Source organism: Arachis ipaensis, chromosome B6 (genome assembly GCF_059453495.1).
Source record: "Arachis ipaensis isolate K30076 ecotype BB chromosome B6, ASM5945349v1, whole genome shotgun sequence".
NCBI lineage: Eukaryota > Viridiplantae > Streptophyta > Magnoliopsida > Fabales > Fabaceae > Arachis > Arachis ipaensis.
In genome coordinates this window covers 71837-87192 of record NC_142441.1, presented here as the reverse complement: position 1 = coordinate 87192, position 15356 = coordinate 71837, and the positions used below count along the sequence as shown (strand labels likewise).

The 15356-nt window shown below is 35.2% G+C and overlaps 1 protein-coding gene across 4 annotated transcripts; it reads left to right on the top strand.

The window, feature by feature from the left end:
• The first annotated feature begins 1259 nt into the window (after positions 1–1259).
• On the top strand, positions 1260–14961 carry LOC107645348 (RAD3-like DNA-binding helicase protein). Of its 4 annotated transcripts, none has more exons than XM_088491728.1 (29): positions 1260–1685; positions 5018–5402; positions 5495–5579; positions 5831–5906; positions 6315–6379; positions 6460–6504; positions 6591–6691; positions 6784–6925; positions 7176–7237; positions 7370–7443; positions 7526–7596; positions 7835–7922; positions 8003–8075; positions 8196–8291; positions 8700–8808; positions 9026–9119; positions 9211–9294; positions 9377–9533; positions 9723–9919; positions 11048–11092; positions 11194–11222; positions 11334–11455; positions 11547–11594; positions 11826–11950; positions 12052–12341; positions 12966–13875; positions 13978–14049; positions 14302–14403; positions 14480–14961. In XM_088491728.1, exons 1-29 carry the CDS (start codon positions 1299–1301, stop codon positions 14519–14521), a joined length of 4176 nt encoding a protein of 1391 aa, XP_088347854.1. In that variant the 5' UTR covers positions 1260–1298; the 3' UTR covers positions 14522–14961. The 4 variants fall into 4 exon arrangements, with proteins under 4 accessions (XP_088347854.1, XP_088347852.1, XP_088347853.1 ...); XM_088491726.1 differs by having other exon boundaries at positions 5015–5402; XM_088491727.1 differs by having other exon boundaries at positions 1261–1685; positions 5015–5402; positions 14483–14664.
• Positions 14962–15356: the final 395 nt, after the last annotated feature.

The following is a 15356-nucleotide window of genomic DNA, read 5'->3' as shown; positions in this document are numbered from 1 at the left end:
AGTATACATATTTTTTTATTTAACTTTATTTTACATTAGTTAAATTTTTAGTATGCATTTTTATATATTTTTTATTTATTATGAGAGATTTGTTATAAGTGAATTGGTTTTAGAGACTTTGACTAGAAAATCGTAGTTAATGACAGTTATAATGTTAATTTATATGCATTTGACTCAAACCTTAAATAGCAGGGGCATTGCTAGCCCATGTGTAGGCCACACATTGAATCTATTATACCATACGAGCACACACTAGAGAAAAGGAATACCCTTAGAGATGGAGCTTTTCAAGTGTGTGGCATTCGATTTGATTTGACTTTTGGAATAAGAAACTCCCATTTCAGTTTATTTGTTATATTATTTATCTATTTGTTTGCATAGTTAGTTATACGAAATTTTTATCTCAAAACTCACCCTATTATATTCTTATATTTTTCAGATTCAAGTGTCATTATTGGAGGTTTCATTCTACCTATTTTATAATAGATCTTAGTCTTTTTTTATGAGACTTTTTTCTAGCTATGTGTATATGTAATAGAATTTTCGTGCAAAAATTTAGATTATGTCAATGCTCTATATGTCACAGATAATATTCTTGTGTGGATTATGTTATTTTAGATCTTTAATTATTTAGATAATAATTATGTTTTGATTATGTAAGATTTATGAAGTCAACTATATACTTTATTATCAACTTAATATATATAATGTGACTTTTTACATGTTTAGTTATGAATAAAAAATTAGAGTACATTGTTGTTGTTATCTTTATAAATAGATATTTATTAATTATTATTAATACAGAAAAATAATATTCATTTTAGCAGGACCATAGAAATAGAAGAGATTATATCCATTTTTCTGTAAATTTAGTTTGGACCACAACAATGTTATTTAAGAAAAGTCAAATTTAAAAGGTTTTAATAATTTATCTATTAAGTAAGTATTTCTTAAATTTTGTATGCAAACACAATTACTTTTTATAATAAAATATAAAAATAAAAAATATTAGAGTATAATACAAGTGTAATATCCCCGTCATCTACTTGAGCTATTTGTTAATCAACATTGTTATATATTTTAGAGTAAATAATATATAAGACTAATAATTAGTTTATTGAACAAAGAACAGAAGGCTAATAGAATTTCAAAATAAATTTTGACAATATTTAATAATTTAAAAAATAATCACCATAATTGCACTAACATGATCCAATATTTTTTTTGGGTCGCACTAGTATACAGATGTACGATCTTGTTATTTTTTGAGTTGACACGTGTTGCCCCCATATTACAAGATGCAGCTGGCTCTGAGGAATTTGAGGGCGCTCATAGGAGGGGCGACTGAGCCGGCTTGGTTGGGTGAAATCGAAGAGGGTCTTGAACGTCCCGCATTCCGTTGGTTGGAGGGTCACAACATGGGCCTTGTCGGGGGCCCCAGAAAAACAAAAATGCAAGAAAGCCAGTACTTGAGTCTTCGCTTTACCAGTCTGATAACATTGAAGGAAACCCTAGGTTCAGTCTGGAGCACCGGCGTCGCTGGCCTTGCTACTGCCGCTGGTGGTGACGCGCGGGATCCGCCTGTGGTCGTAGTTGTCCGACATGGTGAAGGTGCTGGCCGACTGCGCCAATCGTCGGTTTGTCGTGGCAGGGTTGGAGTAAGGGTGCCTGGATTCCTCATCCTGGTAAGCACCGAGCTACTCGGCCCCTCTTGTCGTTCATGTTCCATATTTCTCCTTTAATTATGGGAGCATGCTGTTGCATCACTTCAAAAGAAATACAGTTGGTTCTCTCCTTCATAACATGTATAGGATTATGTGGAATGTAATTTGTTTCTTGGTCTTTGTTCTGGCATTGTATATGTGTGGGAAAATAGTGGATACAAGATCAGTTAAGTTCAGTAATGCTTTGATGTTGCGTAATTAAATTTGGAATCAAATTGTAAGAGTTAATTTTTTTTTTTAGAAAAAAATATGATCGAGGAGGCAAACAAATCAAGGAATAAGTACTGTAATTAGAACATGAACAAGTATAGAGAATTAAATTTGGTCTCATGCATGATGATTCTTGGTTCCGAAAATTATTATTGCTATGGGTACTAGGAGGATGGTAGGCAGGATGAAAACACAGTTGTTGAGAAGGCACTTCGTGGTATTGCCCAACTAGTTTTTTTGTCACCAGTCAATTCGAACTTAGATGGTTCGGATGTTGTCGATTGATTGGGAGTTAACCTGTCATTAACTCTATTCTATTGTATACCACCTGTGTATTGAGATTTGAGAATCAAATGTTGTGTGCTAGATTGCCTCCAATTACTAGAGTTGATGTACAACTGAAGACTTATAGGACACGACTAAGTATAGGCACCTTCATATAAGTAGATAGATAGACATGGTAGCTTCGATTTTTTATTTCATATAGGACAGGCGATGTATATAAATTATAAGGAAGCTTGTATAGGAGGTATAATTAGCTCTTATTGATATTATAATACACTATTGTTTTCTGCTTTTTTATTCTTGTGATTATAAATTGGAGAGGGTTTTTTACCCTTTTGTTAACAGTTGTGCTGAGAATCTTTTTGTATCTAAGATGGTGTACGCTTTGTAAGTTTTTGTTTTGAAGTAAGTGAAGGAAAGTTAAAATTGGTGAGCTTTGTTTAGGGTGGGAATGCCTTGTTCAACTTTGGTTTTCATTAAACGAAGAAACAGTTGAATTAAATTAAGTCGGTTAAGTAAAAGTGCAGATGGTAGAAATTTTGTTGATGGTTTAGTTTATGTCCATAATTTTTTTTTTATTTCTTGTGAATGTGTCGATGAATTCACCTGTTGTCGAACTCCTTGTACTTGCCATAATACTTGCGATGATTAGATTCCAACACTTTGTACTCAATTTCATAATGGATGCTATAACTCTTCACGCTTAACATGACCTCCTCTCTATCATGAAACTGCTGACTAACTTAGAATTCAGATACAACTTCTATATTATGTGTATCTTTGGCCCCGAAACCAACAGATGCTTCCGAATCCTCCTGCTGTACCATGGTATATTGGCATCCAAGTCTAAAATTGAAAAATGTGTCGGGTACTGATGAATTCCTGAACTAGATGCTCGTCCACCCACAATTGGAGTAGTCCTTCCTATGTCATCATCATTATCATCACCTATCATGGTGGGCTCCAAATCATCATCGTCATCATGCAGTGCATCCTAAATGCCATCCGGTATTGTATCCTCTCCGAAAACTGGGACCATAATAGGAGTACCAGGCGTCGCAATCGCAACCTCACCCAAGACTCCAGTTAGGGCTGAGAATGGGTAGGGTAGGATAGGGTTTGAACCCTACCCTAATCTTAGCCGCGGGTTGAGAATCTCTCAACCTTAATCCTACGCGCACCCTAAAGTTCTAAACCTTACCCTACCCTTCCCACCCTTCCCTACCCGTAGAAATATCAAAATTTTTCAAAGCAATTATAAAATTTAATAATTCCAAATTTCATACATATTAATAAAATAAAAAATAAAAATATAATGCTCTAAATTACTAAATTAACTAACTAGTTTAGTGATTGCTCATTTATTGCAAGTCATTACATGAAGGAGGTTGTGGGTTCAACTCTCACTTCCTTCATTATATACCTAATTTTTATAAAATATGTGTTATATATGGGGTGCGAGTAGGGTAGTTTATGGCCCTAAACCCGTACCCGACCCTACCCACATGCATACCCGAACCGATCTCTACCTTACCTGTAGCGGATCGGATCGCCTACCCTACCTGAACGGGTTGGGTACCCTTAGGTGGGTATACCCGGGCCGGTCTCTACCCTACTTGTAGCGGGTCGAGTAGCCTACCCTACCTGAACAGGTTGGGTACCCGCGGGTGGGCATATCCGGACCGGTCTCTACCCTACTCGCAGCGAGTCGAGTAGTCTATCCTACATGAACAGGTTGGGCCAGGTTGGGTACCTGCAGGTGGAGTATGTATTGCCAGCCCTAGCTCTAGTGAAACTCGTCGAAGGTTTGAGGAAAACACTCAGCGGATCCTTATCAATAAATTTAATTCCCAATTTGTTTTTTTCTTAATTGACCTTTTATAGTGCACTAGAACTAAAAAATTCTCATCACTAGCCATTGTGAGTCCTATTATGGTGAAAAATTCACGTTCAGCTCGTATTTATATGCATTAGAACTATACTAAATCGAATTAACCCCTTTCAAATTATACAAAGGTAATATTTCATAATAAATCGAATCTAATAGTTTCGATTTACCATTATGCAATACTTACTGTAAATCGACTTTAATAGATTCGATTTATTAAGAGACTAAATCGTACTTTATTGATTTAATTTAGTGTAGTCCATATAAATCAAAACTTATAGATTTGATTTAATAGAGAATACCCTAGTTCGAATTCTTTAAATTCGATTTATTACTAAAATTTCTAATTCAAATCCCATGAATTTAATTTACATAGAAATATAAATAGAAATATCCACATAATATTTTTATATTAAAAAATTCAAGTAATATTGGAGTTTGTTTGGTTTATGCATGTAAATTACCCCCATATATAAGTATATGGACAAACGCTTAAAGAAAAACTAACTAAACAAAAATTTTGTACGATTAACCAAATAAAAGGCCTATAAGATTACATGGTGAAGGCCCATGCCAAACACCCCACAAAAATATACCCTTCGTTACGCCACTCATCCTAGAAGGCTCAACAAGCCCTGCAAGGATTGGCTCTGACACGTTTCGCGGCTCAACCAGCTTCTGGATACGTGTGCAGTTTTCATTGCATCACATGAAATATCTATAAATCTGTACAGAGTTAGCTATGTACCGTATATTCACCCTCTTAAATATGCAACTTTTATGGTGTATAATTCCACTTTACCGCCTCGTGAAAATCACAAGGCTGGCTTTCCCGCCTAAACAGCCACTCACCAGGGAATGAGAGTCCACAGAAACTGAATACTACCATTTTGATTTTTGAACTTAGAAGTGTATGATGTCGTGCAAAGCGGAAGTAAAGGAGAAAATGAACTCTGCAGCAAAACCTAACCGCAGGAATGGCAATCATCTCCCGAAGAATGTGTACCACATCGGAGGCCTGCAGGTGGAGTTTCCGTACCAACCGTACGGGTCCCAGTTTGCATTCATGGGGAGAGTGATCTCCACCCTCGACCGGGCTCAGAGGGAAGGCCACTGCCACGCCTTGCTCGAGTCTCCAACTGGCACCGGCAAGTCCCTCTCCCTCCTCTGTTCCTCTCTCGCCTGGCAGCACCGTTACAAATCCCAACCCAAGCCCCCTCCGCCTTCCGAGCCCCTTGCCGATCCTCTCGTCCACGGCGGCGGCTTTCTTCCCGAGGATGATGCCTTTTCTTCTCGTAACCATCTTATTCTTTCCTTTATTTAAGTTATTTCATTTCATTTGGTTTTGCACTCTTGTTTTTCCTCAACAAGTTTCTCCTCAATTCAGCATCCGATAATCCGGAGCTCGCAGAAGCCGAACCAGCCAAAAAAATTCAGAAGAAAAAGGCCGCTCCTACTATATATTATGCCTCGTATGTTTTTGTTACCTTTCAGCTCTCATTTGTGCGGATGATTTATCTCAATTAAATTCAAAACAGTTACCAGTGAAAAAAATAAGTGTTTTTATCTCAATTAAATATGTAGGAGGTGATCTACACTAATATTTTAGAACTAAGATATCTGTTTTACAATCAATAGATACATTGTTCCAGAGTTTTGCCCTTGCCCTTTTTTCTGAATGCATTGGCATGGTTGCTTAACTACGGCCTTTGTCTTTCTTAAGGAGAACTCACTCACAAATCTCTCAAGTCATTCGTGAACTGCGGAAAACTACATACAGGGTGCCGATGGCTGTATTGGTAGGTTTAACCCATTGCTTTGGTATAGTTATTAGTTGCATTTTCTTTTTAATCTTAACTCCTCATTTGGTTCCTTATAAACCGTGGGTTCTCAGGAGTAATTACATTTTGGCATTTATTTTTCAATACTTAAGGAAACTGATGCAAGATTTCATTTGGTGGCTTTTTGAAGAAAGACATTATCTTGCAATAGCTTTGCCTGAAGTACATATTTTCCCTGCCATGAATTTAAAATATGTTGTTTTCAACTTCTGTTTACCAAGTGATATCTTATTTTGTTGGTAAAACATTACTAATATATATGCTATGCTAAGTAATGTTAATGCAAGAACATATGTTACATTTAGCATCAAGATGGTAAAGTGACATGGATTTGGCTAAGTGTTTTTCCCTTTCTTCATTTGGCAGGCATCACGGAAACATTACTGCACCAATAAAAATATACTTGGCAAAGAGAACATCAATGAAGAATGGTTGTTTTCATCCCTAAAGTTTTATTTGTTTGAATTTATTTCTGACTTTCCTACTGACACACTTCATTAAATGCTTTCAGTAAACTACTTCTGAAAGACCAGGAGATAGGGTGTCCAGAATTCAAGTAAGTATATGCTTGTCCGCACTTGCTTCATTCTATTTTTTAAACCTCTTGAAGTAACATATATAAGAAACGTACAATCTAAGCAGAAATGCACATAAAGTCAAAGGACATCCCTCTCTTCAGAAAGGAGGATGTAATGAGGTGCATGACATAGAAGATCTTATAAAAGTTGGACATTCAGTGAAAGGTTCAGCTTATTGTTCTACTCTTATCTATTTATTTATTATTAAGCTTCTGCTAAGCTTTTCAAATGCAAGCCTTAGTTGTCTCCACTGTCAGGTTGCTCCTATTATGCTGCACGTAATATGTCAGATGATGCGCAGCTGGTATTTTGTCCTTATAGCTACATCATTAATCCTGTCATTCGGGGAGCAATGGACTTAGATATTAAAGGAGCTATACTGATTCTTGATGAAGCTCAGTAAGCCATTTGTGATTTGCCTCATTGTCTATTTGTGGAGTTTGCAATACAGTTCCTGGAGTCCTATTAAACTGAGCTGTCTTTATTTTCCAGACTGTAATCACTATAATATGGATTCAAGATGTCTTTTTATGCCTTCATTTGTATGTTGGCGAATCTAGAGATGAAGGTTCTATTTTTTTACTGTCGTTGGTAGTAGTTTATGTTTTTTGTCTCTAAATATCTGGCATTCCATGTTTGCACTCTGCAGCAATATAGAGGACATCACTCGAGATGCTGGCAGCGTGGATATTCAAGAGGATGATTTTGATAGTATGTTGTGAATGTTACAGCTTTTTTTCTTCTTCTTTTTTTTTTTTTTTTTTTTTTGAATTTCCTTATTTTTTTTTATTTTATCCTAATAATGAGGCATCAATGCTAATTTATTGGTCATACTTTTGGCAGAACTGCAAATGGAGCTCCAGCAACTATGTTCTGTAAATGCTGCAATATACCAACCACTATATGAAATGGCACAGGTAATTTGGTTGGATGACCGATTTGAAATTTTTAAGTATATCCTTAGTAATGGTATAATCAAGTGTATATTACCTTGTGTAGGGTCTTACTAGTTGGATAGAACGGAAGAAAAATAACCTAGACAAGCGTGATTTTCAGCACTATGTGTCATGGTGAGTTCAGGGTTTCCAAATCGATATGCTTCTGAATTCATTCGAATTCCTTTTGACATTTTACATTAACTATCTGAGAATTGAATGGCCGATTTAAGCTCCAAATACTTGTGGTTTGTCTGTTGCAAGGGAATTGATATTCTGCTTAGTGCCTGTACATCCTTTAGAACGTTCTCATAAAATGAAAGTCAACATGAAAATTATATCTGTGATTTAACATATTCATTTGTATGAGTAGTTGGACTGGTGACAAGGCATTGAGAGAACTTGAAGAAGCAAATATATCAAAACAGTGCTTCCCAATCTTACTAGAATGTGCTACTAAGGTATCTCATTTGTATGCCAATGTATGTATTATTATTCTGTTGTGATACTTGTAATTTATTAACTTTATTGTTTGTTCAAGGCAATCAGAATTGCTACGGACTTGGAGACAGATAAGCCACATTTAAGTGGCATGTCAGTGATAACATTGGAAGGTATGGGATTGTGGCATTTAAAATATTTCTGGTAACATATTCAGTTACTGATCAAAGAATATTTGGTATTGTCAATGACCTTTTTGTTTTTGTTTTGTTTGGTAATCAATCTAATTTCAGGTTTATTCTCATCACTAACTTATTTCTTCTCAAGAAACGGATCTCACATGTTGGATTACCAGCTTGCTCTGCAGCGATGTGTTAGAAAAGATGCTGGTAAGTAGTTGCACTCCAAGCAATCAATAATAAGTTGCAAAACTCCAAATCACAATGCTTTTATCCTCATGTAAGTGACTGGTAGATGGTTTGGGAATCTATTGGTTTATAAATAAATTTTCTGGGGTATATAATTTAAAATAAATATAGAATCCTAATTGAGAAATTGGAAACATTATATGGAATTTGAAAAAGATCTGTTTATAGTAAACCCTAAACCCTTTTAGCATGTTCTGACTAATGTAACCTTTTATTTTGATTGGGCAAACAATTAAGTGTTAAATCGACCAATTGCCCTATAAAAGGTTCCAATAGTGTGTATATTTTTGCCATTTCTTTTGAAACATTAATGCTGTAATTGGTAAAGTGCATTGTTATGACTTATCACCATTCATTGGTTTATGTCAGTAAGAGCTTTTGGAAACTGGACACACACTTTCAGCTTGTGGTGCTTGAATCCAGCTGTTGTGTTTAGAGATGTTGCTGATCTTTCTTTATCGATTATCTTGACTTCTGGGTAAGCGTAGTGCTTTGACACACAAGGGCAGGTTTTATACCTTGTGCAAGGGCAACATAATGTTAATTTAAACAACATTGCACCTTTGCTAAAATGAGGTGGACTGTGCTATTTGTGTTCTTAATTTATTAATTGATGCAACACCCAAAATATGAGGGCTAAAGATTGCAAAGGTGTTGGTTCACTAATCACTATCTTCTTGATTTGGGTATTTTAGGACTCTATCGCCGATGAGTTCCTTTTCTTCTGAGCTTGGAGTTCAGTTTGAAACTAATCTTGAAGCCCCCCATGTAATTGACATTTGCACACAGGTCTCATCTGCTTCTATAATATATCCTTCAGGTTCATTAATCCTTTTAGTTCTTAAGTGCAATTCAACAAGTTATAACATCTTGAATACAGGTGTGGCCTGCTGTAATCTCCACTGGTCCTGGTAATTATCCTTTGAATGCAAGTTATAAAACGGCAGATGGATATGCCTTTCAGGTATGCTTGATATACATATTTTCACTATTTGTAATTTTCTTGCTTCTCTAGTTACACCTTTTGACTGTAAGTAATGGTTTAGGATGCAGTTGGAAGATCTTTAGAAGAAATCTTCAACATTGTTCCAGGTGGATGTCTTGTGTTCTTCCCAAGTTATAAATTGATGGAGAAATTATGCAACCGTTGGACTGAAACAGGTCAATGGTCTCGACTAAATGCAAAAAAGCCCCTTTATGTTGGTGAGCTATCTATCTTCTTCCAAGTGCTTTCAGAATATGTTTTAGATATGTTAGTTTTTGTTGATTCATTTTATTTTTCTCCACAGCATTGTAGTTGAGATGATTTATATGTGAAGTTGATTTTCTTGTCTTTTGCCAATTATTTTGGTTGCTTGAATAATCTGTATTTTGTTGGTACTTGACATGCAGAACCACGAGCTGGAGGCCAAGATGATTTTGAGACTACCTTAAAAGGGTATTATGACTCGATTCATCATGGGAAAAAGCTTGGTGCGCGAAGGAAAAGAAGGATTAAAGAAGTTGATTCAAATCACTCCCATCCGGTTGATTCCCAAGAGGGTTTTGAGAAAGGAGGAGCTGCTTTACTTGGTGTTTGCCGTGGAAAGGTGCATTATAGTTTTACTCACCCAGTTATCGGTTATTTTGAATTGATATATTATCAGGCTAAAATTATATAACGTCAATTATGTCCTTGTACTTTACAAGTATTATTGATATATTGGAATATGTAGGGCTTGTATGTGCATGTGCTTGCATATGAATCTATTTTTCATTTCTTTACCCTTTTCATGAATGTCACACATAATAAGGTTTCTAAATTACTGTTAGCTAACTGATTTGTAAAAGAAGGTATACTTTTTGATAAGAAATAGAACAGCGGAAACGAAAGGATAGAAAATTAATAGCGAAAAATAGAACTAACAGAAAAAGGAATTTTCGAGTGTGTTTTTTTTGTTTTTGTTTTTTTGTTTTTTGTTTTTTTGTTTTTTTTTTGTTTTTTTTTGAATACGGGTTTATTAGAGGTCTAGTAGGAAACTATTTTTTTATTTTCCGCGGTGTTTTTCATTTTTCGTCCTTCTCATTTTCTTTTCACTTTTGAATGCACCATTTATTTTACGTTGATTCAAGTCTTCAAGTTTTCAATAATGAAGGCATCAATTTTACTTTCTCATCACATGTAGATACTTATTTAAACGGGTAGCAGAGCATCTCTTCATGTAGCAATGCTACCATCTTTCCCTTAAGCAGCTAGAACAAGCATGTTTTGGCATTAGGCTCCTCAAACTCGTCTTGAGTTGCTGTTTTCTTAGTCTCAACTCTCAAAGGTTATATATATTTTGGCCCTTTTTTTTTTCGTTTTTTTTGTTTTGGGGGGGGGGGGGGGTGGGTGGGTGAATGTTCATCTTTGATTATTTAGTGTTGCACTTTGAAATATTTATTTTACATTATATGCTTTCGTTCTCATTTAAATTTTCTTTTTGATTTAAACTTAAATTGATCATGTGGCTGTTTACTTTTGATATGATTAAGGTTAGTTCAGGAAATGGATATTAGTTGAAGCTTGTAATATGGACTATAAATTTATAATTGATAGTCCCAATCAGTTGCCTCATTTGAAATTTTGTTTTTATTTGAGTTAATGGCATTTCCTGTTACCTTTCACATATTTTTTTCTGCTAACAACCCCATTATATGATTATGTTTGTTTACTGATAATTTTATCTTGCTTGCAGGTTTCCGAAGGGATTGATTTCTCTGATGATAATGCCAGAGTAGTTGTATCCTTATCTATACTTGTAAACTTACTATACTTTATTCTCTTTATTTTGGTCATCAACGTGAAAATAAGATATAAAATGTCTATTCTTGACAATGTCAGATTATTGTTGGTATTCCATTTCCCAACATGTAAGAATATTATCTTTTATCTTCTATTCCCCCCCCCCCCCTTTTCTCTCTTGAAGGAAGCATCCTACTGGTTAATTTCTGATTGCCTAATTTATCGTCACTTCTTTGCAGAAATGATATTCAAGTTTCTCTAAAGAAAAAATATAATGATATGTACAAATCATCCAAAAATCTTCTCAGCGGAAGTGAGTGGTATTGTCACCAAGCATTCCGTGCTTTAAATCAAGCAGCAGGTAAATCATGGCTCTGGTTTTCCACATTGTAACCCAAGCCAAGTTAATCATTCTTTATTTTTCTTATACTGATTACGTATACCTTCTGTAGGGCGTTGTATACGACATAAGCTTGACTATGGGGCAATAATCCTTTTGGGTAATTATGCTGAATTGCTGATCATATTATATCTCTTCTACTGTCTATCTTGTTTCAGAATTTAAGAACTGATTTAGTGAAGTCTTTACCAAGTTATTTGTTTCTTGTTTATCCTTCTTTTACTCTGTGTTTACACTATGGCCCTTGATCTATACTGCCATGCCCATCTAAAAGTATAAGGTTTAGTTGTTGCTGTCGCCTTTTCCTATGTAACTGTTCTTCTGGTAATAGATGAACGTCTTCGTGAAGAAAGAAGTAGAGCATTCATTTCGAAGTGGCTAAGAAGAAACCTAAAGGTTTATGACAACTTCGAATTATCAATAGAAGGACTAAAATCATTCTTTGAGGATGCCAAGGTATAATGCTTGTGGCATAGTATGAACTTATTATACCCTGCCCTGTTCGTATACTGGGCTTAGTGGAAAGAACTGTTAAATATACGGTGAACTTGCTGTAGGAATGGCATGCAATGAATACAGTGAATGTCAAACAGAATTTGAGCTTACATACCGATGGTGTCAATATCAAGGGTCAGAATAAGAGATTCACAAGAAAGAAAAATCAGAAACTTAACAAATCTTGCAATGGATTTGAGAAAGAAGGGTCAATTATTGAGGACCATGGCTCTTTTCCTGTACTAAGCTGTCAAGATCTTGTTGACAGTCAACCATCAGCTCAAGGGAATAGTAACAAATACAATTGTGAAGACCATATAAACCCACAAATCTGTAATCTGACGGAGGAAAGGTACTTTTTCAGTTTTTCTTTGGGTGTTGCCACCTTTTATGCCATTAGTATGATTTGTTGCTAACTATTTAATAAGCCATATAATGAACATATAATCCAATTTGAGGAATTGTCAAATTGTGTTAAGTGGAATCTTTGTCCGGCCATAGCACCAATTTTGTTTACTTTGACCTCATTTGTTCAACTTCAAAAGATATGCGAGGGATATCAATTTTCTGTCAGCACAACTTCCGGTGCAGCCGTGCTGGCAACTATGCCTACTCTGTGATTGTCTAGCCAATAACTTCTTTTTCATCATGTTAGTTGATCTTATAGCATGTTGTTTATTTCATGTTCTCTGGAATTTGCTGATTTTGCCCTTATGATTGAGAACCTTTCAATGTTATCAGTTTGGGTGTGCAAACTCAGGGTATTCAATTTTGTAATAGAAGATCAGTTTTGCCATATCTTCATCCCCTGATGCATGTGTATATAAGATTCATTTTTTTATCTGGTATAAAACTTGATAAAAAGGTCATTCCTCAACTCATCAAATACCATACTCGAAAGTTTAATGCAGCAGCAACTATGTTTACACCATTATACACTTCCAATGTCATTACTAGAAGTATATATTTCTTGCAGGTTCAATCGGGACTTATTTGTTGCATCCACGCTTGGAGAATGCTCCTCCATCAAGGAAACCCCTTGTATAGATGTTAACAGTGATCCAGGTAGCCCTGGTTTCTCTAAGGATGATAACTCTGTTTCCACCATAATTGAGGCCTCTGCTCAATTTTCAAATCACTTATCAAGCTTATCAGTGTGTTTACCTGATGGAAGTAAAAATTCCTCAGGGCTTCACTCTTCAGTAACTGTTACTCCTGAAAAGAATATAGCTAGAAATAATGTTCCTGAAACAGAATCACCTGTGAATACAAGTGTTAATTCTCACTACCAGAAAAGGAGGAAGACCATGCTCTCACCATTTATCACAGAGGTAGAAAATTTAAATTATATTACACCTTGTGCCAACACTCTTATGACATACACAAAAAGCTCATTGGATGTTAGAGAGGAAGCTCATGGAATTGAACATGTTTGGGAGAGAAATTCGAAGTCAAATATTCCTGAGTTACCAACAAGTAGTCTACCTGGTTCATGTTCGTTAACTTTCCCTTTACGGGATAGAAGGTTACAACTTTTTTGTTTACTCTGCAAAAACCCATTGGGCCGACCTGAAAATGATCTGTATCTCATGTGTTCCTTGATTTCCTCATCAAAAGTCCACTTAAGAACCCTTTTGAAACAGAGAACGAAAGCTTATGCTACTGATACATCAAATAGTATACCCGTTATTTTAACCGATTCTTCATTTGTTGATCAACGTATCCGCAATAGAATACCTGGCAGTGCACTGGAACAGGGTATTTGGTGTGTGGAAGATGGGTGTGTCTTCAGCTCTGTTCTCTGCCCCTTCTGCAGTGACCGCAACAATTTACTAGGAGTTCAGATCATTGCAACCAATTCATCAAATATTCAGTTACTTGAAAAGGTGCCCTCTTATAACCACTGCTTACAGGAACCCTTTTTTACCCTTTCCTGCAATCCTAACTTTCTTACTATTACTGTTCTTTTAAATGCATTTCTTCCCCAGATACTGTTTTACTATGATTCTTTAGAGGTGAAGAGCTATGAGGAATCAGCGTCTGGTGTTTCCAAGGATGTGGTAAGATTGAATCATGTGGCCATTTTATCTTTTTCATAATATTCTTATTCTAAATGACAAAAGCAGATGGCCAAACAGTTTTCTATCATAATGCCAGAAACATTAGTTTATGGCTAGTTGAAAGATGTTGAACTTGAGCAGTTCATGACTGGAACAGAAAACAAACTTCTCAGAATACCGTCTATATGTTATTTCCACATTGATCAATTTTTGAGTCTAAGAAAGTTATTCTATGGTTTGCTGTTGCTACAGGATTTGAAGCCAGTTAATGTGAATGATCGAGGCATGAATGGAATTGCTGTGTTAAGTTCCATTGACAAGTATTCTTATGTTCCCCGGCCAAAGATTTCAGAAGTCAGTATTTAGGTTGCAAGTATTTTTGTCAATAGCATTCATGTGTTAAGATTTGACTTTAATTGCAATGGTGCAGCAGAGACTAAGGGGCTTGCCTTCTGAGGAAAACCAAAGTTGAAGCTAATAAGAATAAAAGACATATCCCGGTGCAGTATTTGGAAACGATGTTTTGATCAAATTACAGAAACAAGCAGAAATTCTGGAACATCATTTGAAGATCTGCCACCCCACCAATATTGGTGAGTCCAAGACGGTTAGATGTCAACCTTAATTGTTAACCTAAATCAACTGAATGCCCTGTATTACTTCGGAGCTAGCTTTTGTCCTGTTTCTTTCGGGGAACACCGATCAAATAGCTAGTTACGCAATCTTATTAGTTTTAACTTTTCTTCACAGCATTATTTCACAGTAGTGCTCTGCATTCCTCTGCCACTGGAACTGTCGTCTGTCTGTTACCATTCAAATTGATTCAAATCTTATTTATGTTTCATGCAACAGATTAGATGGTTACAAAATTTTTGGACTATTAAGTGGTCCTAATAATAAAATATAGAGAAATACTAGAGGATTAGTAAAATTTATTGTTTTTGCCTCGCAATTGGGTGTCAATATTTTAAAGTGTGGACAAAAGTATGTTGTTGGATTAATAGACTAAAAAATTTGAGTTGATAGTTAAAAATGATAATAAAAGAATAAATTTTGTTAGTCCTCTAACATTTTTTTTAAAAATATTTTTTAAAAATTTTTAATAATTGTTAAAATAACTCTTCTTTAATTTTATTTATTAATTTGTCTTTTATATATCATTTAATTTTAAAATCTACTCCCTAATTATAATTAATTATTTTATTATTTATTATTCATACATTTTATTTAATAACTCTATCATTAATAATTTAGAATTGTAAAGAAATAGAACATTCATCAATGATGATTTTAATTCTAGCATAAGT